Genomic DNA, 26,841 nt, shown 5'->3' with positions numbered 1-26,841 from the left:
ACAGAGGTTGTCCTAAAATAATTTAAAGAACAGTTGTGTTTTCTCTGTTAATTTGGGATCAGTATTAAACACATCAAAGAGAAGATAAATTTTTTTACTAGTCAAAAAGTCTTATGAACTCTTGCCTTTGTAAGAAAATGGGTTTATTCCATTCTGCTGATTAGCATTAACATTCTGTTGTTTTGTAAAAATTCATCTTTCAAGATCCACGTGCAACTTAATCTTCCTTTTACAAAGGGTGAGGGATGTGAGGAAGAAGTGTTGTATACAGTAGGTTCATGTTCACAATCTACTGTCTTGGCAGGTGTACTTCAAGTAGTTTGAAACCAGTAGTGTAAAGCACTACTTACCCCAAAAGATGCCCCCCAGCTTTGGGTTTTGGCATTTCTTACCACAGTGCACTGAAAAAGAAAAAAAAAATTCCTGCCTCCTTCCCTCTCACAGTCCCAATTCATTTTCTAGTCTGTTATAAATTTCAGGAAAATTAAATTATGTATTCACAGTTGTAGAAACAGACTTGGCCATTCCATAGCTCTATATACTCTCAAGTGTACAACTGAAGAATTTCTAGTGGCAAGATTTATTCCAATATCTAAAACTAATGGATTTTTTCACATTTAGCTTAAATAACACACAGCAGTGAAATGTGCAAGCCACAGACCACGCTTTCAATTCAAGATAGCATCTATTTTTCTCAACAGTTCAAATAAAATTAAGCTCTTCTAGTAATATTCCACTTCCATTAATTTGCCATTTTTTTCCTAGATGTTTAAGAAATGCCTTTTAAATAATCAAGAACTTACCAATCTTTAACCAGCAGCACAAAGATTTGCTCTGACCAGCAGGAAGAAATTCTTAGCATGTTAAAGAGAGAAAATTACTGCCAATGTTAATCATGAACAACATTAACGCAAACAACATACAAAAAACCCCACAAGACACAAACATTGCTTGGACTTGATCACCATCACTGTTTTTCCCATAATTTTCTTCTGTTTACTAGTTCTGAAACTTTGGCTTCCCCAGGGATCCAAAAACATGTAACTGCCCATCATACAAGCAGGTCATAGCAAGAGAGTCTCTTAAAAATTCCCAAACATTCTGTTTTCATTCTCTCAATATAGGTCTGGCACAAGAAACCTGACATGTAGTCAAGGAACAGCCCAACTTGACAACAGCTTTCCCTTGCTCATAGCAATCTGCACATCACCAAAACTGCTCATAGCAACACAACTGCAATATTATTCTTATTTTAGTAATCTCCATGTAAAGCACAGGCTTACGCCTCTCTTGTAGCTGTGCTCTCAAACAGATTCTAGACTTATGAAAGCCAAGATTGCTTCTAATACCAGCCACCTTCACATTTTAGGAATGCCAAACATTCACAGGCTCTCAGCATGAAGCATATGCTCCAGCTCATCAGCCCAGAGATTTTGATGGCAATAATCACAATAATTTCACAGCTACAGAAAATAAATCTTTCCATACTCTACCATTTTCCAAGTTACTATACAAATTTTACCACTAATTTCTAAGTGTGACTTCTGCTCTTGTAAAATGTGATCTAACTGGTGGTATGCTATGTCCCTGTCACAGACCACTGAAATTTCCTACACTAAGCCTCAGCCTAGCCAAAAGTGGCCTGGCCCCAAATTCCACTTACAGAAAAGGTTTGATGCCAACTGCTGCCAGACTTGTCTCTGTATCTGCAGGGATCACATCCAGTACTTCCCAGCTACATGACAGCCCCTTAAGAGATGCTCTCACTGTGCCACCAGGCATCCAGCAACCCTGGGCACAAATAACCACAAAAACAACCCTCACTCTCTGAGCACACCATAGCTCCTGGAAGGGAAAGAAAAACATTGGAAGATGTATGGCAATACTAGTAAAGGAGAAAGTCACTGAACAGGAACTTGTCATTTCTCTTGTTCTACATTGTCTCCATCTTCCTTCACCCAACTGAAACCCAAGAGCCCTATTTGTAAGTCCCACATGTATGTTTGTAGGTGGGTATGTGGAATGTGTCTCTGGACAAAAGCACCTGCGCTGATGCCTATAGAATGGCCAGTTACAGAAAATACTTTTCCTGAAAAAGCTGAGGTAGCTACTGGCAACTTAAAGGGAAATAGATTCCAGTGTTCAAATTGAAAAGTCACAGCCACATCACCTGCAGGACCAACCTGAAAAGAAACTAAGGACATTTGAAGCCATTTAGCAGCAACCTTAGAGAAACACTACCTGTAGGTTACCTCAGCACTGAGCTCTGTCTGGACAGGGACCATCCAGCTCCTCACCTCCTCAATTCTTTGGGTAACCTGCCTGATCTTGTCAACAGCTACTGAGGCAGCCAGGCCAGCACTGTGGGGACTTCCAGCAGGAGCAGTTACCTCTCTCTCTGGTGTGTATTGCAAAGCGCTGTTTTACTGCCACTGCTCACACAGCAGCTGACTCTGAAGGTAAAACAGGTAGGACGCAAAGACCTGTACCCAGAACCTCTGCCAAGGTTAGCACTGTGGTAGGACTTGCCTTGCAGCACTCACTCACACTCTCCTGTTGTCAAGGAAAGCAAACAAAGTCAGTAAACTTCACCTTGAGTCACTCAGAAGTAATAATTTCAGAAGTCACTATGCAGGACTGTTACAAAATAAGTAGAGTTATCTATAAAGATAGTGAAGACACCTATGCAGATCTAAAACATAAATGAGTTTAAACGCTTTAGGAATTTAACTTATCTCAGTGTACTCTGCAACAGGATCTACCATTACCCAGACCTGTCTGTCGCAGTTCAATTTTCTTCCTTCGCAACTTCAGAGGCCAAAGGTAGCTCACACATTTTGGTCACAGGGAACATAAACAGCCAGCAGTCACATTTCCTTACTAATGGCTCTAACATCAATGTTAACAGGACCACACCTCAAGCACTTAACAAATTACAGCTTTTGCCATTGTCTTACACACTCAACTAGAAAAAGAGGAATAAAAAGACTACATACACATTGCACAGCTAATTCATAGAACTCTCTATGTATGTCCTACACGGAATGCAAAGCTAAAAATGTCACCCCAAAGTGACCATTTCTGCATGAATCACTGCAAAATTCAGTCTCTCACTGGGATTTTTTATTGACTGCACAGTGTTAAGGCCATTACAAAATCCTCTCACAAACACAAGTCCTCACCAGCACCCTCAGGGCCCCAGCAGCCCCACTAGGATTTTACCTACTTTTCCAAACAAAGGAGAGCTCTGCTGTTCAAATTACTCCCTTAGGGACACACTGCACAACCCCTCTGACTTAATTTTACTTCTTCAATAATACCACTGCAAACACACTGAATGCTAATAATAAATAAATTATTCAAATATTCAGTCTCTACAGAAACACCACGTGAATCATCTTCCTGAAAAGAAACTCCTGCAAAGATTGTCAGGTACCCTTCACATGAGGGAAAACAAAACAAAAGAAAACCCCAAAACCACAAACACCACCACAACAAAAAAAACCCCCAAACAACAACAACAACAACAAAAGAGAAGGGGAAAAAGCTGATTTAAAAAAAATATGTCATGTGAATGAAAAATGATTTATTTTAACAAGGAGAGATAGTAGCTTTGCTGCTAATCCAATAAGTTGACCAAAACCAAGTTATCAGCAAACAGAGCATGACTGTCATCATCCTTTAAAGACAATGGAATGGGAGCTCAGAGTATCAAAAGTTGAAGAGAACACAAGGTGAATTCAAAAGGTTTGGTGCTCCACTGGTGAAAGTAACTACATTGGAATTGGACACTCAAACCCCCAGATCTCTACCCAAAACAGTAATTTTCCAAGTGTATCTCTCGGAGTAAGGAGTTCAATAGGGAAAAAAACCCAAACCAAACCCCAAAACACATTTCCCTCAAAAGGGAACAGCTCTGTTTTTCATAACCCCGTTTAAGGTTCTTCCATTACTGGAGCATCAGAAAATGGTGCAGAGCCAATATTCTGTAAACTGGCAGCTAGCTCTAGGCAGTGAAAAGCACTATTATTATCCTCATCTCACAGAGCATAAACCCAAGGAATTATAACCCCAGAGCAAAAAATATATTTAGATTCTTAGGAACATAAGATGCCCTAATATGCATTAAGAAATAAATGTTTAGTTGGATTTGGGCAATAAAAGTCTTGCCCAAGATTGTGTTATAGATCACGGCACCTAAGTCTACCAATCCTAATGCTGGGCTGTCTTGCATTGCTTTTGGCCTTTTTCTTATAGTCCTCGTGACATTTAAGCATTATATAATATTAAATTATCTGTAATATATACACTACCTTGCCATGTTCTTTTTCTTTGCACGACTAGGCAGTAGAAGAAAACAGAGCATTTCTCTCCAAGGTTGGTTTTCTTTTGAGGTGTGACATGCAATTCTGAAAGTTAAATGCATGTGAGACTTGCTGAAGCCTCTTGTCTTTCAGCTCTCCCCTGTTCCTCCTTCTCACGTGCCCAGGACTTGGACAGTTCTGCTCGCCCACTGGAAAGAGCAGACAAGCTGAATTTACACCAGCAGAAAGAAGCCCACGGTGCCTGCAGGGCCCCTGGGTATTTGTTGGTGGGTATTGACACACACATTCCAAATTTTCACATTATTACAGAGAAAATGTATGTGGCTGCATGCACATAGGCATCTTCTCTTAAGAGAATTTGTTGTCAACTTCCCTCTTGAAGGTAGCGGGAACAACGTCCCCCAGACTTCTCCAGAGAAAAGACTGAAGAGTTGGTGTGGGCAATACTTGTCCAAAGAAACTGGTTCCTGCTGTTGTTACATTTTTATCCCAATGTCTCTATTAACATAAAAAAGCATGTCTTCATTTATGAGTGAAAATTTCAAATTTAGCCTTCTCAAGGGAAACCAGCAACAACTGCCCCCTTTCTGCCTCCTCCCTGCTGGTTTATTTCTACCTCAGCAAGTGCTTCTATTAATAGCTGAAAGTCCCAAATCTGCTCTCTCATTTCTTAAAAATTACTCAATAGGCAAGAGATTAAATGGCCTGTTTGGTCATTTCAAGGATTTTCAAGTTTATTATTCTCAAGATAAGAAAAAGATCTCTGTACAAGTATGTGCATGTGTTCAAAATGAGGCTGGTTCCTCATCTTTTTCTGCAGGACATCTCATGTCTGGTCTGTCCACATTTTGTACAAAATAAAGTTTCTTACTGGGGATGCAATTTTCTTGCTCCAATAAATCACCATTATCAATCAAGAATAAAGTGATCTGTGTTCTTTGGCACTTTCCACATACCAAAGTCTCACCTTATGGACAGGTATCAGATGTCAGCACACCGAAATGTGAAAGCTACCACCCTGGACTGAGGGTTGATGCAGCAGCAGCACATAGTTTCCATTTCTACCCTGCAACAAACTGTGAATCACTGTGTCCTGCTGGTTTTAGTGTTAACTGACCCTTTAAAGACGGTGTCTTCCAATTCTTTCCTGCCATAGCTTCTCACAGGTTGTGTCAGCTACAGCCATGGCAGATGGACCAAGGCAGATCACACACGGGCTGCTGGAAGCATCAGTCACAGAAAGCGTCTCCCTCATATTTTAGTGCTTTCCCAGATGAGAAGAGGACAAGTCATCCCCATGTAAGCATCTTATCCCTTGCTCTGTTCTGGAGCATGAGGATGCTCATGCTCTGCAGCTGATAGTAGAGAGAGAACAAAGCAGCCCTGTGAGGTCTGAGGAGGGCAATCTCTCCTTTCTCAAGCTCCCTTAGCCAAGAGGGACCAGAGGCCACATGCAAGTCCTCACTCCTCCCATTCTGTGTTCTGGGGAGAAAGTATTTTCCAATCTTTCTTTCCATCCTCATCCTCATTCAAAGAGAATCACAGCTTCAAAGGGAAGCCATGCAGTCTGAATTCAGTTCACTGACTGCTGCAATCGAGTTCACAGGTGTAAGTCCAGTTCTGCAGGATCTCTGAAAAAAGAGCTCATATCTTTGAGGTAACATCCACAGACAGAAGATTTAAATTGTACTGCTTGTCAGAAGAGGAAGTGGAGGACCTAGCTCACACAAGTTAAGTAGACAGCATGGAAAGGATCATGGCTGTACCTCCAGCAGGTCAGAAACAGCAGGAAGATGGACCATTCAGTCCCAGTGATCAAGCCCATCTCCATTTTTGGCTCCAATAGCAATAGGGTCTAGATGACCCAGGTTCACTTTCCTGCCCCGGACGATGAAGAAGTGTTAACTGTGGTATCACAAGGGCCTGGTGCTGACAGGTTTCAACGAGAAAATCAGGAATCTTACCCAAGAACTATTAAGCCTGGCAGATGCATGTTTGCCATAAACCAGGGAGGTGGCATTGCTTTCTGTCTGCCCAGTCATGGGGCTCTTGCATTCTTCTGGGGCAATTCAAATAGCTCTTGTGTTCTTGTTCAAATCCTCATCGTAGCAGCAACTGCAGATCACTGTTTTCACTGCACCCTGTTTCTGTGCCAACTGTAATTACATCCACAAACACTTTCTGTGTACGTAATTACACCCACAAACACCTTGCAACTCAAGACAGACCAAATCTGAAAAGAAAAGACATCATAATATGCTGCACTTAGTTTACTAAAGTATGAGGGCAAATAAGATAAAAGAGAGTGGTAACTTCCTTGGTTTTCTCCCCCTCAAAATGGAAGCTGTATCTTTAAGAAATGAAACCAAGCACCTCCACAGTCCAGTTACACCTCACAGGTGGCACTCAGCCACTCGAATTTACATAGCTATTGCTAAAAGTTAATTTGAAGTTTTTTTTTAGTTTATTCAAGAAGACTGTTAGATATACTGAGAGCAAAAAATGCTCACTGATCTGTGAGCAACTGCATCCTCAAGTCTATAACATGAGCTTAACACCCAAGATCAGAGCAGAGGCAACAAAACTGCCCTTTTCTGAAAATGATACATTAGTTTTAAGGTCTTGAAGACAGTGTGACTATTCATCTAGTATAAGTTCCTGAAGAGTTTACAATGTGTCTAAATCTTTTCCACCATAAGGACTTTTTCCTGTGATAGATTTTATTAAATAAAAATGGATGTGTTATGATAGATAAGAACAGGAAAAAAAGCAGGAACAAAGGCTCTCCATACACAAGGTTTAAAAAAATTAACCCATGATTTGAAACAAACACACAATACATATAACAAGCTACAAATCTGCACCCTCCCCCCAAAAAAACCAAATTAAACAGAAAAAGGAAAGCACCAAGAGCAAAAACCTTTTTTATCTGGGAATCCTGAAGGCTAGAACACAGCAATTTCCATGAATACACGGACAAGTTTTGAGAGAAGACATCAGTGTCTGCTAAGACTGAAGGTCCTACCTAAATTAAGCTCTGCATGGGACTTCATGAGAAGACCAAAGAGCATAAGGATATAGGGAACAATCCTCACCCAGAAGAAGGAATTCAAGACTTCAAAAGGCACCAGAACAGGGAACTTACTCAACACAGAGTAACAGATTAGAGAGTTATGCTAAGAGCAACAGTATCATGGACCCTCACAAAAGAAACTGAGGCAGACATCTTGTATCTAATAAAACCACAGGTAAAGAGAGAACAGCATATATATATTTTGTTCAATATTCTTCAAAAAACACAAAGACAGCCAGAATGGAACAGAGAATTAATCCTGCTCATGTCAAAAACATTATGGACGCAGAACAACTAAAATGAATTTTAGTTTCCTTTTCTCTTCCTTTGTTACTTTGAGGTACACAGATAACTTGTTTCTCAGTCACTTTCTCAGGAGAGATATGTTAAACTCTTTACAATGATTAAGACTGCTTTGCCAAATAGTTCTGATATAAAATGAATAGAAACCAGGAACATCTACAATCTTTCTTGACTAAAAAAAGCACTAGTTACATTGTGGAATTATTTTTTCTTCATTCCCCAAACCAGAAAAAGGGCATTTTTCTTAACAACTCAGAAGAAATGAGGTGTGACAAGTGCACATGAATATCACATTTACTAAAATTACAGAATTATTCTATATTATTGTCTATAACACACACTGAAGATTCTTTTCAAATATAGCAAAACATTTATCAAGTAAAAATAATTTAAAATCCCTTTATTACCTAAACTTTTGCCAACTAAAGGATTTGAAACCGATAATTGAGTCAATTTTTCATTCTCCTGTTTGCATTAAACTGGATATAAGCACTGGAAAAAGAGACTTAAGATGTTCATGTAACATAGGAACTGACAAATATCTGCACTTCCTCTGAAACCTCCCTGCTACCACTCCTCTATGCATGTTTTCTGGAAAAAGACAGAATCAGCAAAGAGGTGGATAGACTATTTTCATTCAACCTGCTGAAGCTTACACATGAAACAACTCACTGTAGGGAAAAATGGAAAGACAGAATAGAAGACAAAAAGACAGAAAGGAATGCTTGGTTGATTTATCTTCTTGTTTTAAAATCATAACCAGGAAGTGTTAAAAGATTACATTAATGAGGTTTTTCTTCATACTCTCTCATCCTTCTAACCTCAGTTGTGTCATGCATATCACAGTCCAAACTGGCTGCGTTTTCCACTTGAAATGGTAATGCAGAATGCCAACTTAATTAAAGGTCTGTTAGGCTATGCTAGTTGCTTGAAAAGGCAGTCTTTGCTCTCTTTTTTTTCTATTTCTTTAATACATTGAAAAGTTTTGGGCTTTTAGTTTTTTCTCTCCAATTTGGAAGGCAGAAATGTGCAGAAGAGGACAGAGAACAGGGTATTCTTTACTAGGAGAAGGCTTTAAGCAACAACTGAGATAGGAAGGGCTACTGAAACAGCTGTTATTAATTCCTGCTGTCTTGCGTCTTAAGAAAAGGTAAAACATTTGTGCCATACAGAGTTAACAGAGCAGTTCACATTTTATGAATTACGAAGACTGTGTGTGTGCAGATATCCACTTACAACTAGAATTGTTGAAAAACTGAAAACAAATCAAGCTATTTCAAAATAGTTCTTTTTCTTAAAAAAAAATAAATTAAAATTTAGTTCTTTTCAGTAGGAAGGACTGCAAAGGTAGCAGATCTATCTGATCAAGACTAAAGCCAAAAGCTGTCAAACACTACAATTTATACCACCTCCCAGTGTTAAGAAATTATCTGAATGCTTTAATGTATTTAGAATTTGTTTAAACAAATCTCAGCACAGATAATATATAGAATTATGCAAATTTTTAGACATGTGCAAGGAAATCAGTTGAAAAATATTCTCAGGTAAACTTCAGATGCTGGATTACTTTGGTATGTGGAAGGTGAGCAATTATTTGCTTGTGTGCCTTGTCCTGAGTAAAGCTCCAGGCTAGGTGATTTGGACAAATGTTCTCAACAACATAACACAGCATCTTCTGCCAGCAAGAAGGCCAGAAAAGTTTTGGCATCATTAAAATGAACACATAACTGAGACACTTCATGGATAAATACTTGCAAAGACCATCTGCACCACAGACAAACAGCTGCAGTCATGGGGACACAGGTTTCTGTGTTCCCAAGACACCTCCATTAAGAGTGATGGTAATTCTATGTACTCAATGAAATATAAACACACATTGCAGTGAATAATGGTTTTAAGAAGTCTGGTGAGATAGACTGAAAAGTTTGACCTATCAAAACTGCAGTCATATAGCTTCTGTTTATACTGTCCATCCAATGGAATGGATTAAACTACTAAATACAGTAGGTTTCTTGAGACAATTACTTTGTCCCTGTTTTCCCCACTACAGCATTGCTACCTACCTTCCAGTACATTTTTTTATCAGCACAATTAAGGAGTAAAGAAAGGATCTCTCTCAAAGAACAACCTTGCTTCATCCACAGAGCTAAAAGCGGTGTCCCTGGAACACTTCCTTCTGGTCACTCTTTATCCACACAAAGGAAAGAAACCAAAAAGCCACCCTTCACCATATACAAGAGCAAGCAATTTAATGATCTGAGGAAAGAAAAAAAGCAGCAACTTTCACAGACTACACTCACTGTACGCGGTAAATCGTCATTTTCAAGGCACCAGATGCGCAATTAAGGAGACAGAGTAAAGGAAACAAAAAAACATTAGGTTATTTCTTGCCAGGTGAAATATTAAAAAAGCTGTGCAATTTGAAAAAGGTATTTCTTAAGTAGAATAGTTAATCCAAGATGTAGCATCTTTCACCTACCTTGTAGAAGGGCTCCATTTCTCTTGAAGAAGGTGCTTCCTGGCCAAATGGGTGGACCTGATGTGCTAAAGGGAATAAGAAATAAGTGTAAAGAAAATCACATTTGCATTAAACAATTATAAGTTTCTATTTGTATGAATTCTATTTTGTTTTTAAAGGTAATGTAACATCGTGGCACTTTTGCCTTCAAGTAAGGGTCTAAAATCCCATGCTAAAAATAGATTAGTTTGATTCAAGATTCACATTCTCTTCACAAGGAAAAACCTCTTCAGCAAAGGACACACCCACACTCTCTTGGAAGAGGAAAGAAAAAAGCAATTTGGAATAAATAATAAAAAATTCCAAATCAACATCAAAAATATTTACTGAATTCTCAGTACAGCAAAATACACACCTTTTCACAAAGTCATATGCTAAAACCCCAAATGCTTTATGGCTTTCACTCAGCCGTGACAACACACTGCACCAGTGCATCTACCTGGGACAGCCCTGCCCAGACACCAGGCAGTTCCTGTGATCCGTCAGAGCCCTCTGCCCACGGAACACCCGTACATGCAGGGGTCCCCTCATGGTGCCAGCAAACACACGGCTCAACACGCTCTCTGCCAGTACCAGCACTAGTGTGGACAGAGTTTGGCCTTCACCACGTGCTCGGTGACCACGGCGGCTCCTGCGAGCCCCTGGCAGGGCAGTGGCCACAGGGGGCCCTCAGGCACCCGCCTGAGCTGGAGCCTTGCTCTGAACTCAGACACCTCCAGGTCCCTCTTCTGTTTCGCCTCCTGCTCATGCAGAGGCTGCCTGAAGGCAATGGACTCCAAGGGGCCTCAACTGTGACAAGTGCAGCTGAAGATAACAGCGTTCCAAGCATGGCGCAGGGAAGAGGAGGGAACATTGGCGTGATCAGTTAAACCTTGTTTCCTTTGTTGCCTTGGAGCAGCCCCACGGTGCTGCGGGCAATAGACTGTGGAGCATCCACTCCAACAACTTGTGGTGTCAGCGAGTTGGAGAAAGAGAGGAAGCTGTGAGGAAGCCTCCCTTCAGCAGCCACCCACAGCCACATCTCTCAGTGGAAGGACTGAACTTCCTGGACATAGAAGGTAACCTTGCCCTTTTCCTAACAGTGCCACTGACTGCTATCGCTACGGCTCAGCTCACCCTCCCCACGGCCATCCACAGGAAGTGCTGCCCAGGGCAGGAGTGCCACCACTGCTCCCGCTGTGTGCGCAGTCCTCAGCAAGAGAAGCACTGCCTGCAAGAGATGTTCATGGATGGGATCTGAGGGGTCAGCCACAGCAAGTATTTCAAAGCCATTGTCCCTGTGGTAAATAACTAAAAACATATAGAAGATTTGTTGCAGCCTTGTCAAGGCAGGTAGAAGAAACAGGCTGCCAGGGAGCCTTTCCTGTACTCAGGAAGCAGGTTTCAAAATCTTCTACAGCTTGACAACAATCATAGGTGTTCTAATATACTAAGCTTTTATTAAAATTACCAACATGAAACTATGATATCAATGTATAAATAGTTGCTCAAATTCAAGCACAATTTAAAACTAAGGGACTAAATATCCTTTAGTAAGACTGCTGTAAACCACTCTGCCTTTTTAAGGTAACCCACCTTCCCCTTTGGATGCAAAGCGTGAACCAAGCCCAACACTTCATTTCTGTTCAAAGTTACCTTTGTCTCCTCTTGAGCTGACCAATGCTACAGAAAATGTAATGAAATGCAAAACAGGTGTTGTCTATTACATTGACAACAATTAGCGAGGATCTGATAAAATACCATATATAAAAAGCATACTGCTTTCACAATTATTCTGCAGATACTCTTGTGTTAATATATAAAAAATTCACTGTGTTAAAATAAGGACTGTAAATAGATCCAAAGCAATTACATGAGCAATAAAAGCCTTCAGTACTCCTGAACAAAGAAGGGAGTTGAGAGAGAGAGTAGAGCGAGCAAAATGACCAAAAAGAAGTTAAGTAAGTCTACAATTTAAGTGCTGGAGAGTGTGGGGCACACACTCTGAATACACACATCCACTTTATAGGGTTTAATGCAACCAATTGTTTGCGTTCCTTATAGTAAGTGCCAGCTCTTCAGTGTAGCTCCTCAACTCATATGAAGGTCAAGAGCTGTTGAGGGCATTCACACTCCTCTAAGATTCACAGTCTTATAGCACATCAGAGTCCTGGATAATCTCTGGAGTAGACATTAAGCTATATCAAGCTACAAATGGAAAGCAATAGCATAATCTTGATACTGTACAGATTTGCCAATCAGAAATCACAGTATGGCAACTACAGGCCTTTCAAAAGCCCAAGAAAAAAAAAAAAAAAAAGACAAAATTATGAAATGAAGTCATAGAAAAAATTCACTCCCAGGCTGTCGTATGCCTGTAAGTGGGTGGAAGGGGGGCAAAGAAAGGAGAAGGAAAAGCGTATATATTTGAATAGACAAAATGTCTCCACCAGAGAAACAAAGCCATAGTGATTTATCTTATTTTCCAACTTGAAAAAAGGCCCAAGGCTCTCATAAAAATCTCCATCTGATTCAGCACAAACCCACATGAACTAAGAAAATTAACTATGTCTTCCCAGGGAAGGAAGCTGAAGAATTCAAGCACGTAAATAATGTACGGCAGCGACTGTCAAGCCTTTCAAAACAACCAACTTCTGTGTTTGCAGGGCTTCACTGAAGTTTAGCTATGCCTGGTCTGTGTTGGATAAATTTTCTATCTGTTCCCAAACTTTGGCATGTGAAGTCTCAGAGGGTATTAATTATTAAAACATATTTCAAGTTGATAAATGACAAAGTTGAACTATCACTCACTTTAAAGTGTTCAAAACCTGCTTCCTCCCTGTTCCAGATTAAGAAACCATTTGAAGAAGTTCATTCTTCTAAAGACCATCAATAAAAAAAAATTTGTTCCATCCCAGGAATTTTTTTCAAACAAATGATTTCTTCAGTGTAGCCTGTAAGCTACAAAAGAAGAGTGGTTGGTTGTCCTACAGAAGTAACAGCATATTCTGCATTTAGATAAAATAAGAATGCAAAATGTGGGTTTACAATCTTGTTTCATAATCAATGCATGCTGTAAGATTAGTATTTTTGCAATTAGCATTATTGTTGGCCAAGTTTTTCCCCAGATTTACCAACTAAACACACTGACTAATATTTTATTCTGACTAAATCCCTACCTGGCTACTAGAAGAAGCGAAGTAACTAGTTAGAATTCTTATCTCAAGAGTGAAGAAACTTGAGGCCTAATACATTTTTATTATGCACATGTTTGGACTGCCTTAACTCCCAGAAGCATATGAGCACAGGGCACTTGCAGGGGTGAGTGGAAGATGGACCCGGATCAACCATAAAGAACTGAGATTTCAAATAAACATCTTGAAAGAACAATTTGTACAGTTTATGAATTAGACACGTGAAACACCAACAGTTACCTGTCAAGGAACATTGGTCTGATTTGCAGAAAATACTACTGTTTCAAGCATACCCTCAGCCAAATGGATATCCAGGCTGCAACAGTACTTGTAGCAAATGCATAAAACAGGATCCAGGGGTACAAGTTCACATTCATCCAGTGCCCAGTCCACCTCTCTCTAAAGGACAGGCACTGGCACTGCGGCACCTGCGCAGCACCACAGCAAGCAAATGAAGTATTCACAGCCGACTGAACACCATAGCTCAGAGAACTCATGAAGGACCATGTTTAACCCCTGAGGAACCAGGAGGCATCTCTGATCAAAGCCCACCTTTCCCATGGATGGCAAGCGATTTTTAATGGTAAGTGGGACCTGACTTCCGCCCAAGGCAAGTGATGAACTGTTTTTCCTCTGATGACACAAACAGTAGAAAACTTCATTGTGCCACAGGGCCCTGGGCATGGGAAGCTTCTTGATCAAGGACTAGGAGAGATTTTTCTGAGCACAGGTTTTTCCATAGGAAAATGTTGCTTTACTTAAATCTAAAACATTCTAGGGGAATGTGTTGATTTGGACGCTGTTTGTGCTGGAAACCAGGCAGACGTGAAGGCTGGCTGGCCAGCCAGTGAGGGTTCATGGCAGCCAGCCAGCCCAACCAGGAGCTCCCAGGGCATACAGAGAAGCAACAATGTGTGTGAGCCCCCCTGATTAATTATTTCTACCAAAACGAATGCCATACATTTATAAAAATCTTTAAAAGGTGCATAGGCTTCAGGAGACTTAAAAAAGGAAACATAAATCCTTTGTCTTCTGGAATTCACATTAGAGCAAGGAGACTGCAGTCTTAAAGCCAAGCACTAAAAAAAGCCAGGGTATGAATTCTCTCTCACAGTTGCAGTATTTCACAACTATGCCAAAAGCTCTCACAGGCCTCTTTGTCAGAGAGGCCTGATTAATAGATTTAAAAAACCCAAACAACTAAAAATTCAAACCAAATTCAATTGTGTGGGACTACACACCACAATTAAGGGATTATGAAAACACAGAAGCAAGGCAATAAATACAGCCCAGTGACTGTTACCAAATATGTCCAGAGAGTGACAGCAACGCAGGATGATGCAGAAAGAGGGGAAAGCAAACAAACAAGCCAACACCACCCCCTGAATGCACATTTCGAAGGCATCTGGAGCTGAGAGCTATTAGCCCGAAGAAGGATGGCTCAGTGGAGAGGCAGGGAAGATGCTCCACACACACCTCAGCCCACCATGGCCAAGAGGAGGTGGGATCAGTTGCTCGGGCACAGCTGGTGCCAAATCACATCCTGGATCCCAGAAAAGCTTAGAGCACAGGGCAAGACAGCTCGGTAAAGGGTAGAAAGATGAACAGTGTCAGCTGTAAGCTAACAAGCTGTGGCACACAAAATACCCAACACAGATCCTGCAGTAAGCAAACAGCTGCTAGACCACAAACAGGCAGCAGTGACACACAGGATCTCCTCTCCAGCCCTTACCCGTGGGAAAAATGATGGGTACAAGAAAAAATGATTGACTGAAGTTCCTCTACATTCAGCTTAGCCCATGAATTTTGCAAAATGACGTGACAAGTGCAGTAAGTTCCCAGTAATGCAGAACAAGTGGATAGGAGAGCACTCGATTCACTGTGACCACCACCCTTTGCCCTGGGGATGACATCAGCTATCAGGACATCCATATAACTAAAAATTCCTGGGAGTAGAAGCTGCCACTGCCAGATGAAGGGAAAAAAGGCATTGCTGGACCTGTGCTGTAAGTACTCCATTACCAACCACCTACAATGCAAAACACTTCTTTGCAAGTTTCACCTACACCTCTGACATAGAGTGAACTGAAAGAATTGTCAAGGACCCCAAACCTAGAAGCAACAAATCATTTTGTCAAAGAGTAACCAATGAAGCTTCGTCCAGGCATAGAAACTCACTTCCCAGAGTTTCTGAGAAGCAAGTAAATTACATTTATTCCTATAGTGAAGTTGCTGAGATAACAGTAGTTGTAGGAACTACAACCCTTATATGGGTGGAGCCCATCAAACCCTGCATCTAGTGGCCCCAGGGAATGATGATCCTGACAAGCACATTCAGCTACCAATGCCAGCAGGACTCAGACTGCTACTATAAGATATATAAATGGCTACCCAACTAAGCTGGAAGATTGTAATTTTTACCATTCCTTGAGAAAGTAAATTTAGGATGGTGTCGTAAAAAAAGCATATTTTTGTGGGAATACAGCATTCCTTGATGCTGAAGATGAATAATACTTCATTATGCCAGTCACCCTGTGTAAGGCATGGGAAATACAAGCATGGCAGTGAGCCTTCTTGGCTCCTGTGGTGCACAACCAAGGTCTGCAGAGCTCCTGTCGGACTGCACAGGAGGAGATCACTTGGTCCAAACTGCCACGAGCTTGCAGAGCGAACACGAGACAAACAGCAGCTCATTCTGGTTGAGCATGCCTCTAGCACCTGTCAGCTCTTCACTGTTTACACCAGAGAGCTCAGATACTTTCTGTGTTTTATAAGCTCCCTTTTCTATAGCCAACTTCAATACCACTACTGAATGGGGCTAACAAGGCTACTGCACTGCAAAGAGAGGCCAATTCTCGCATCTGGGCATATAACCATAGCTGTTTTAAAGAATTTATCACTGCCACTATACATTTTGAGCAATACAGAAGCATTTAGATACTGCTGCACCTCTAACACGTGTTTTGTTGAAGAGGAAAATAAAAGTCTAATCCTTGACAGTAGCTTGCTGGCAGTTAATATCACAATTAGCAATCACCCAGCAACAAAGGAAGTAAGCTTCCTCTCCAAGCAGAGCGGAAAAACCTCTACTAACCTGAGCTAATGACAATACATAAAAAAATTATCTCTAGGGTTGGTGTTAAGGTATTTCCTGATTTCAAGGAAAATTGATTACTTTAGAGATTTTAAATACATAAACCCATTACTCTATCTTCTCGAATTTTCCATAGCTGACAAAACATTACTCTTAAGAAGATTTGTGAATTCACAACACTGATTTTTAATTTATGATAGCTAATCTAATATTCTGGCTATGCTTCTCTTTCCTCTGCAATTCCCTCCTTTATTGTCTCTTGGTATCTCTCACTTACTGCGACACGTGAGATCCAGACTTTAAGCTCCTATATGGAGTCTTTCCTGGTTTCTCTAGGGTGTCTAACACACTTTCAAGTGAACAATAAAATTTTGATTTCTTGCACACTCCAAATGAGTTATCTATATCACATGACTGCCAGAGGGTTTACATCTAAATTCTTATTAAAGACAAAATAAAAGTTGCTTGGGAAAGCCATTCACGAACAAAATGTCTGAAAAGAAATTTAGTGTTGCTTTTTGAAGGATGAACTGAAATGCTAGCCAAATCTTTACATTCTCCAAATAGCCAAAGCCATTCTCCTGACACAGTCCCTACATAAAATAAGTAATTAAGCAAGAACACAGAGAAACAGAGAAAGGAAGAGAAAGGAAAAAAAAAAGGTTAAACAAAGCTTCTCAAGTTTCCAGAACTAGGAATGAAAATGGTAATTCCTAATTTCAAGAAAAACATGGTCATGTGTCTTTTGGAACCCATGAATGACTCTACTGTGGTGCTCAAAAGGCCCCTCTCACTGCTGATGTGATATATGAAGCCCCCTCGCCCCTCTGTGTGACTCTGTAGCCTTCAGCCAGAATGTTGGTCTAAATATTATATATTTATGTACAACAATGGAGGATTTGTTTAAATAAGTTAAAAGATCATAATTTCTAGAGAGTTGTTGTTTTAAGAGAGATGGCTATTTGAGGTATTGCAGCCATAGTGCAAAATGAAACTTTCTCACTAATCTGTGTTTAAATATTTTAACATGTATTTTGTGAACACATTATAATTCTAGGCTGAAAAGGAGAAAGTCCAGATATATTTGAAAATTCATGGTGAGACAACTGTCCCACGTTACTTTTAATTAAAAAAGATTTGTCTCCATTGGGAATTGGGGGATGCTGGCTATCAGCCTGCAGTTCTAATTCTGCCTCTACTACTGAACCACACAGTGACTCCAGGCAAGTAATTTCATCCTTTCTGTCTCAGTTTTATTTTTCTTCTTCCATACTAAAAACAGGAATAAGTTCTTACTGACACAGACTACATATCTCTGGAAGGAATAAAGAATTGTTAAGTAACAACACAATAGGTGAGGGAATAGTCTTTTGAACTGCATATAGTTAAAGAAGGACTAACATAGCTCACTTCTGTAGCATGGGCTGTTATTTGTTCCTGCTTCACTTCCTTTGAAGTAAGGAAAAATACTGAAGGTTACTTCACATGCTGAAGTGCTGTGTTTCTCCATATTTCACAACTGCAATTAAATGGTTCCTAGACTGTCGATATCACTGGTTGAAAAACTGGTAGTTGTCAGGTTGGGGAAACTTCAGAGTTACCTAAAGTTGCTCCTGTGCTATGGACCGTGCCTGTGCCAGCTCATGCAGGAACCACAAGTCAGTGCCCTAAAGCCTAGATGAATAGAAGATTCCATTTACAGACAGCCACTGGCCTCTGAGACCAGAGAGGACTGTGGCCCCTTCTGGGCTGCGGCAGCATCAAATGCTCACCTGGCCAGTGGGGAGAAGTTTGAGTCTTTTCTATTCTAACTCCAGTTTTCTGACAACAGCCTTCATTTGCTGCAAAACAAGTGATTTCTGTTTTTGTTTTACTTGATTAGAATTGCACTGGAATGAAAAAGTCTTTAATCTCAGGTTCTGGAAAATACATGTGTCCTAGAAAATGCCTGTACTTAAAGCCTACCTTCATTTTCAACTTAAAGAGTCTGCTCTGATAGTTAATGCTACAGCACAGACAAGGCTCTAGAGAACTTCCACATGGACCACCTGGGCAACTGAACTGCAGTGAGACTGCAGAGCTGCTACCCAGGCACAACACTGCAAAGCTTTTCTAAAAGAAGGACTCTCCCAAACCGAAACTGATTAATTCTTTAAAAATCCCAAGGTCACAAAATTGACTTCTGTTAGTCTAGTCCTGAATTCTCCACTTATTATTTTTGCAGAACATCAAACAGCTCTGCTGCTAGACTGCCTGGCTTTCATAAATACTTCCCACATGAGGCTCCCACTCACATCTCTAACCATGGCTTAAACCATGCCTGTCAGTCAGCTGGACTTGAGAGTGACAATTCACCACCTCCGCCAGAACGGCTCATCAGCATTACTGAGAACACACCACTTGTTAATTTTAAAGACACGAATGTACCTTGAACATGCACAAAGTTGTAAGCATGTGCGTATGCAAAAGGGCAAATCCGATCTCAAATGAAGCAGAAATAGATGGGGAAAAGGAAGGTGAGGCCTTTAAACTGTGTGTGTGTGTCCCACCAACTGCTTCACGTTGCTTGCTGAAATTCTTGTTTATCCAGAATGGTGTGATTCCCCATTTCACCAATTTAAGTACTAAGGAAACTTAAAACTAAGCATGACCCAGAGGCTGCCGCCAGTATGAACTCCCTCTCCACCACTTGCTCAAAGCCAAGGCGCTTACCAGCTGAAATTTTCCATACTTGGTCTTTCTCATTAATCTTGAATGAATGTGGTTCAGATGATTCAGAACTAATCTGGCTTCTGGAATTACAGCAGCAGAGGACAAACGAATGTTTAACCTCTCCCCTGGAACATTTAACCTCTCCCAGATGCTGAGGGTATTTTTCCCTGGGAAGCTTAATGCACTTACGGGATCTGCAGGACTGCTGCAGAGGAGCGTGCAGAGATTTGCAGTCACTGGGCTGTACACCAAAGTGCTGGACGCACATGTCAGAAAGTTATGTAAAGGCAGAATACATGATCGTGATGATAATAACAAAAATAATAACAACACCAATAACAACAACAGATGTCAAGTACTCACGTATTTGAAAAGCCCCAATTATGTATTTTATTATCTCAATTCTACCTCTTCATGCATATCCACTTCATGAGCCCTGCATTCAGTGGTCACACTCTTATGCTCCAGAAGATCAAAGCCTGAGGACTATACTGCAAAGAGTGCACGGTGCTCAAAAGATGAATGACAGACAGTTTTTGGGTGTTTCTATCACTAACACAGAAATTTATTGCATAAATAACACGTTAACCTTAGAGATACATTTTTAGAAAAAAACTGCTATGGCATAAAAAATTTAGTATCAAAACGTGCCAGTTTTCACTCACTTGTATTCCCAAGGTTATTCCTTCTGAAGCACTAAGAGCTCTATTTTAGGGATGGGGGAGACACAGACCAACACACACATAAAAAGAACTACAGCATCTAACAACGGGCTGTTTCACCTCACGTTCTGGTTCTACAGATGCAACAAAAGACGAAGCGAATACAATATTTTTTGCATTCAGAAGCACTGTAGAGACATCACCTAGATCAATTCTCCCACCCACAGAGCTACAGATACCATTTCCATTCAGAGAAAGGAAAACACACACACAGAGGTAACAACGTACCTCCAAAAGAGCCAGGAAACTGTGGCAGAGCAGGATCCAGCCCTGAATACACCTCCTCCCAGCTCCAGGCCCATGCTGACAACCCACACTGCTTGCTGTATTAAGGCTTCTCATCACTGACTGACATTAGTTGCACCTACCATAGCTCAGCTTTTCTCCTGAATGTATCCCAAATGCCTCAGGTTGGATACAAAGAAAATTAGGAGCAGAATTTTAATATGTCCTCCCTTTTACAGTAAAGTTACAACAAACAGTACAAGTTTGATTGAATTCTATCCTATCAGCCCAATCTAGTCAGGAGAAGATGGGAATTTTTAACTTATTCCTGAAAACTCTTCCAAGAAGGCCTCAAATTCAAGGGGCAGAGCAGACGAAGCTTCACAGATATTTACACTGCAGAAGTCTCTTCCCTTCCTACAGCCTCTGCCAAAACGAAGAACCCCACTGACCCGTGGTTGGGTGAACTGTGCGTGATTGGTACAGAACAAGAGTGCTCCTAGTTAATTTTACAGAAGCAATAACCACAGCATCCAATTCCTGGTATCTTCCACTTAAAATTTTCAAAGCAGAGCTATGAAATAAAGAATTTCACATGTTCTGCAAACCTAACTGTAAACAAATACTCAGAGGACTTAATTTTAACTCATTTTCACTTTCATCTTTACAGAAAAATAAACCTCCCTCCTGTAATGGGAAATAAAATTCAGTGTGTATCTTTATCCCCTAATCCTTACCTCTCCAAACAGCTGTTCAGCCTACTGAGAATACTAACATCGTCTTTAATAATATTCTAATAATTCTCTCAAGTTACAATATTATCTACATGAATGAAGGAATTTAGTGAGGAAAAGCTGACCTTCACATAATTTGTTGAGAGAAGTCACCCTTCTACCAGTGATTTCTCATATGAGTGATGAAGTTGTATGTCTAACAAGGAGACTACCCTTCCCAAAATTGTCTTACAACACTGTCATTTCAACAAATCACAGTTGCCCTAGTGGAATCCATGATGTGGTCTAAGTTTCCCTCTGCTTGCTGCTTGTCCTCAGCTGTTTGTGCAGAAGTTGGATGAACTCAGGAAGACAAGTCTTAAACACTCTGCTCTTCACTTTGGGATTAGCAGCAGAAAGCAGAGATGTAGAAATAAAGGCTGTATGAAGAAAGGTAAAGTTTTGCAATGGCTTTTGCAATGAGATACTGGTTTCTTTATCTCTGCTTTATCCGCTGTGACTCCACGTGGTGAAGATTGAAAAAAATCACTATAAATGCGATAAAAAGTCACAAAAAAAAAGTCTCAAGTTTATTTTTTCTTCATGGTATATTTAAACAGCAGTTTGGTAGCAACCTTGATCCAAAACACAAAACCACAGAGGGAGAGTCTAGACCATCCACTATTTCTTGACAAAGCTGAAGAAAGTTAAGGAATAAAACCAAATATGGCAATTCAGCAATCCTCTGTGCCCCTCACTGAATAACTCTGGTTTAGCAGCCAGTGGAGGAGACCACAAGTTCTCTCCTCGACAAACCAAGAGGTTCTGGGAGGTCCATTTGCTGATGGACAACCCCAAAACCAGAGGTATTTCACTAATGAAGAGAACAATCCTTGCAGGCACTAAAAGGAGCTGTTAAGGATGGGTATGGTTATCTATCACATACTGTGTAATTCTACTTCCAGTTGAATCAGTATCTGCCATGCAGTTGCAAAATATCCTTATTAGCGCTAACTAGCAAAAAATTTATGGTCAGGAGTGTATATGCTCTCTCACTGTATGTGTAATTAATCCTTGGAGTAAAGCTGGTCCTCGGATCACCTCAAATATAGAAAATCAGTGAGTTAGATTACAGGAAACAATTAATTATGGTTCACTGGTGTTTAGAAAGAGAAACTGACACTCTGACATCCCTAGATAGCATTTGAGCCCTCTAAAGCAGCAAATCACAGAAAGTAACAAACTATGCTTTTGAAACATCAGATGACCTCAAGCTTGTTCCTTCTAGTGAAATGATACTAATCAGTCATAAAATGAATGGGACATAACCTTTTAAACATTCAAAAGGCAATTAATTTATAGTATCCGTTTACTACAACCAATTAAGGAGAAATATTTTCTTCACATGTCAGTGTAACTTCCAACAAATCAGGGAAGGAAATAAAGGAACAAACAACTTTGCCAAACCACTGCAGTTAATTCTCATGTTGGTGGTTTCATCGAAAGTCAAGTCCCTTTTTTATAATATCATGTACAGACCATCACTGAATTTTCCAGCCAACACACAAAGCGCTGATAGTAAATACCCATAAACTGGAAAGCAGCGGGCTCGGGCATTTGCAGCACTGAACCATCCAGAGAGTTGCCTCTGCTGGGTGAGGCCAGTACCACCTTTGGTTCTCACTTAACTGGAACATGCTCAACCAACAACTCCTTTTTAGAAAGCCCTGCACCTAAAGTTCAGATCATAGAGAAACAGGACTTGAAGCAAAGCAGACTTGGATGCCATCCGCAGAAACTGTTGTCATCTCATTGCACTGTTAATCCCTTTTCAATCCTTTTTTTCTCTCCTACTCCTAAGAGGACCAGCTACTCTGTTGTCACTACCAATCCCTGCTTACAACCTGTCTCCTCCTCCACATTAGCTCCTCTGCTGAGCCTCTTTTTGGGTTTTATTATTGTCTTTAGTCTATTTCAGAAAGTTTATGGCTAATTTGTAGAGCCTTCAACATCTCAGCATGGGACAACTTCACACCTGAAGTCTTATTAAAGCCATTTACACAAATCCCATAGACATGACAAGAAACCTGTGCTTCTTCATCAACTCCTGTGGAAACTCTTTTGGATGGGTTTGTCTCTTAGTCTCTCTTTCCCTCTTTTCTTGGAGGGCTGTGGAATAGGTTGTGAAGGCTAGAAAGCTGCAAGTCAGGTTCACTAGATTATGCGAGACCAATATAATGGAATAAAACCAAAATGGACAATAATTTAGCATTTAAAAAAGGCTTTGGATGGGAATTAAGATACTTGGGTATAAACAAATCCGAAGATTACAATTCACCTCCAAGAACAGTATGTAGAATGTACTATTTTAATAGTTTTGTCAGAGTTAAAGAGTCCTCTCTATTAAAAGAGAGGTTATTCTCAGTGTGTTCCCCGTGCACCCCAATCTTGCCCATTATTCAGGCTACACCAGCCCAAGTGGCAACATCGTGCCTATTAACCTCTTGGTGCCACACTAGAAGACAGCTTTAAGCATTGAACTCAGAGGTCTTTTCTAACCTTAATGATTCTATTACTTGCCTATGAAAGCAGTTTTAACAAGGGCTCACAAGCAATGCAGAACAGGAATCAAGAGCATAGCAGAACTCATTACTCCTTCACGATGAGAAACTTCTCTAAACTTGTGGGCACAGCAAACTGAAAGCAAAGGTTTCAAGCCTGTCTGCATAGGTGTTTCACACTGAGAAGTCCCACTGAAAAAGTACAGAAGGAAAAATCCTGCTAATAGATACATTCATGACCCCTCTACAATTTTTGACTTCAGGCACCCCTAGAAAACAGGTTCTGGTCTTGCGAAGGGCAGAAAAAGTGTCACTATTTCATGCAGTTTTGCAGTAATAGACTAAATCAAAACATTTCCTATTAAATCCACAATGTCTGTAGTTCTTTTTGGTAATTCCTCCTTTTGTAATTCTCCTTCTGGAAGGAGTGGAAGGGGGAAGACCTCTATTTCTGCTGTCTCCAAGCAAGCTCCAGTCTTCAGTCCCAGACCATTACGGGTGTTACATGAGTGCGTATTGTGGTCTCTTCAACAGAGCAGCAAGGCTTAGTGCCCACTTCCCTCCCCGAGGAAGAGAATTATGTACATCACTATGGTACTGACCGGAGATGGTGCTTTTAACTGAAGTAGGAACTGCCTGATCTGCATCTCTGAGCAGGCCAACAAACAAAAACCGGCACTGAAACTCATCTGTAGGATGGGTCGTGAAAGGGTGACTCCAAGTGCTGGTTTCATAGTAACCACCAGGAGAAAAGTTTCCTCAAAGGAAAAAAATGGAGTTCAATCTGCCTCCTTTCTTTGGCTTCCCTTTTAAAGAATACAAATAAGCTTCCTGAAAAACAACAGGCCTTTTGATGAGGCAATAGCTTTCCTCCATGTTTTTGTTTGTTTGTTGAAAACACTTTGATTTCACAGGAAGCACTAACAAATGCAACTGGGGATCAACTTAGTTAAAGAACCTTAAAAAGCAACAGGACACACATCTCCTGCTTCAGCCACTAAACTGGATTGTCTCACTGGCTCGAGCAAAACTGCTGAATTATTTCCCTAACAAAAGAAAGGCGCTTTTAGGTCCTATAATCTCATTTCAAGTCCTTTTACCCACTCCCTACTCTTTTTGGCCTTGAAATTGAAATCCTCTTTCAGGACTAATCTTGGGACTAATTGGTGCCAGCACTCCAGTTTCTCTCACCATTTCTTTCCCCTCCCTGCTGCATTGTTCAGGTGCCGAAAAAGATGGCAGGCCAGGGTTCAGTGGCCCTATAATGAGTTTGTTCCTACAGAGTAACTGTTAATAATTAGCAGGAAGCACTTTGTCTTTAAATTGCACAGCATGAGCAGCACGATTTCACAGAGCCAGAGAATTGCTTCACTGTTGCTCAAGAAGCTCCACAAGTTTTCGGGTGATGTTCAGGGTTGTGTGCCTGGGCCGAGGCCCCCAGCCAGGCACAAAGGGTGGCACAGGCAGCGCCACCTCTCCAGAGCTCTGCCACTGGCAGGGAGGAGGGAAACAAGGAGCACCCTGCGCACCCCACCTGTGGCAGCTGCCAAGGAACACGTTGACGTGATGGGACTGAGCTGGTGTGGTGAAAGGACAGTCTTTGCTTAATAAATATTCCATGACACAATTCCCTGAAGAATAAAGAGTAAAAGGAGATTTAAGAAAGCCTGATACTTTTCAGCTAATGACTGTATTTGCAGGTAGTGCAAAAAAAGGAACAATGACTTCTCTTAGTGAGGGAATAGCAGTGTTGACCACTTCTCGTTTTCTGACATTTTCTCAAGACTTGGAAGCAAAATCATTTTATCTCTATTTGGAAGCTTCAATCCAGGAAGTGCATTAAAACAAAACCACAAAAAACCTGTTTCCAATGGATGTTCACTTCCAACAAACCCAAGGTTAACCCTGAGTTTTGATTCAGGCAAATTAAGTAAAAAGCTTCATAAGTTTTTCAAGCTGGTAGGACTGCATCTCCAAGTGTGCACATTAACTTTTGACACTTAGATATTGTACAGTACCTGCTACTGTCCTGAAGCTGAAGGGCAACATAATAAACCCCATGTGAGATATACATTGCTTTCATCATGACCCCAAGGAGTGCTCTGGAATGTAAACACAATTGTGACTACATCCACACTCTTATTCACTACTGTACACCTGTAGGCATCTGCAAGCACGTATGCTATGAAAAATACATTACCATCAAAAAAGGAAAATTATACGACTCGCCTCACTCTCATGAAAGATCAACCCTTCTTGTAGAGCATCAGTAAGAGGCAAGTTCTCAGGTGTCGAGACTCCTGCAGAAGCCAGCACGCAAGACGCACAAGATTCTCATTAGATTTAGGAATCTACTGCTACTGCAAAGAGGCAACACCAAAGATATGTGTGTAAGAAGGTATGCTCAGCCAGCATCTCACTATCACTGGAGAAAAAAGCAGTCTGTTACTCCAAGTACCTCCCAGAAATGGTGTGGGTACTCAACTGTCACACAGTAAGAACCTGTCATTTATCTCCAGTCACAGAAATTGATCACAGAGCTGAAATTACTATTTTAGTTTGTTTGCACCATAGCTTGATATCAGGTGATGTCTCAGTGGCTTTTGAGTTAAGATGGGTAATAATTATGCTTAATTCTGTGCGTATTACAGTCCTCTGGACACTAAATTCCCCCAGCACTCTAAAGCCATCCACAATGCAACATCTGACTGAAGGATTCATGTTAGAGAACATCAGCTGGAAAAATTCAAATTCTCCATCTCTTGAAAATGCAGTTTACAAATGTGCTCAGGATCTACCAATTATTTCTGTTTGCCTTTGTGTCACAGATTTCAGACAAAGGACTCTCCTTAGGTCATCCAATTCAGCTTTCTGCCAATGGAAAACTCCTTCCTACAGCCAATTTTCTAGGATTTTATTGAGTCTGCTTTTCAGCCCTCTACCAGATGGATTTCAGACTATTTCCTTTAAGAGATTAATTCAGTCTAATAAGTTCATTATTTGCACCTGGTCAGTGACCAAGGAAAGATAAACCAGAGTCTGTGTACTTGTTTCCTCCTCACATGCTATTAAAATGGCAAGTTTTCCATCCCAATGTCAAAGTCTGTTCACAAGAGCAATAGAACAGAAGGAGAGAGACGTCCCCATGAAAATCGACCATCTCGTCCACAGAGTGATACTGTTAACTTGTTTATGGCATCAAAGCAACCTCTGTTTTCCACCAGTGTGAAAACTGGTAATTAGAAGACAGCAAGTGGAGGTCAGTTCATGTTGCCAGTCTCTTCTCCCCAGGTCAGAGTACCTTCACTGGTAGGAATGCTTTAAGACCTCACCCTTGACAAGTTCCAATACCTTAAAATGCCAAAGCCCCAGGATCACATTTACAGTGCAACGCTACAAGTGATTTCAGCAGCACAACTAAG

The 26,841-nt window shown here is 40.7% G+C and overlaps 1 protein-coding gene across 12 annotated transcripts in view; it reads right to left on the bottom strand.

The window, feature by feature from the left end:
• The window catches only part of FOXN3 (forkhead box N3), a 208,564-nt gene that overhangs the window by 66,133 nt on the left and 115,590 nt on the right, over window positions 1-26,841 (bottom strand). For all 12 annotated transcript variants that reach the window (XM_050335353.1, XM_050335355.1, XM_050335352.1 and 9 more), the window contains exon 4: window positions 10,181-10,245. In XM_050335353.1, the coding sequence (XP_050191310.1) occupies window positions 10,181-10,245 (65 nt within the window). The remainder of the gene's footprint in view (window positions 1-10,180; window positions 10,246-26,841) is intronic.

Source organism: Myiozetetes cayanensis, unplaced genomic scaffold (genome assembly GCF_022539395.1).
Source record: "Myiozetetes cayanensis isolate MyiCay16 unplaced genomic scaffold, myiCay2020 scf6-25, whole genome shotgun sequence".
In the NCBI taxonomy this organism is placed as follows: domain Eukaryota; kingdom Metazoa; phylum Chordata; class Aves; order Passeriformes; family Tyrannidae; genus Myiozetetes; species Myiozetetes cayanensis.
The sequence above is the reverse complement of the archived record's forward strand: the minus strand, read 5'-3'. Positions and strand labels throughout refer to the sequence as shown.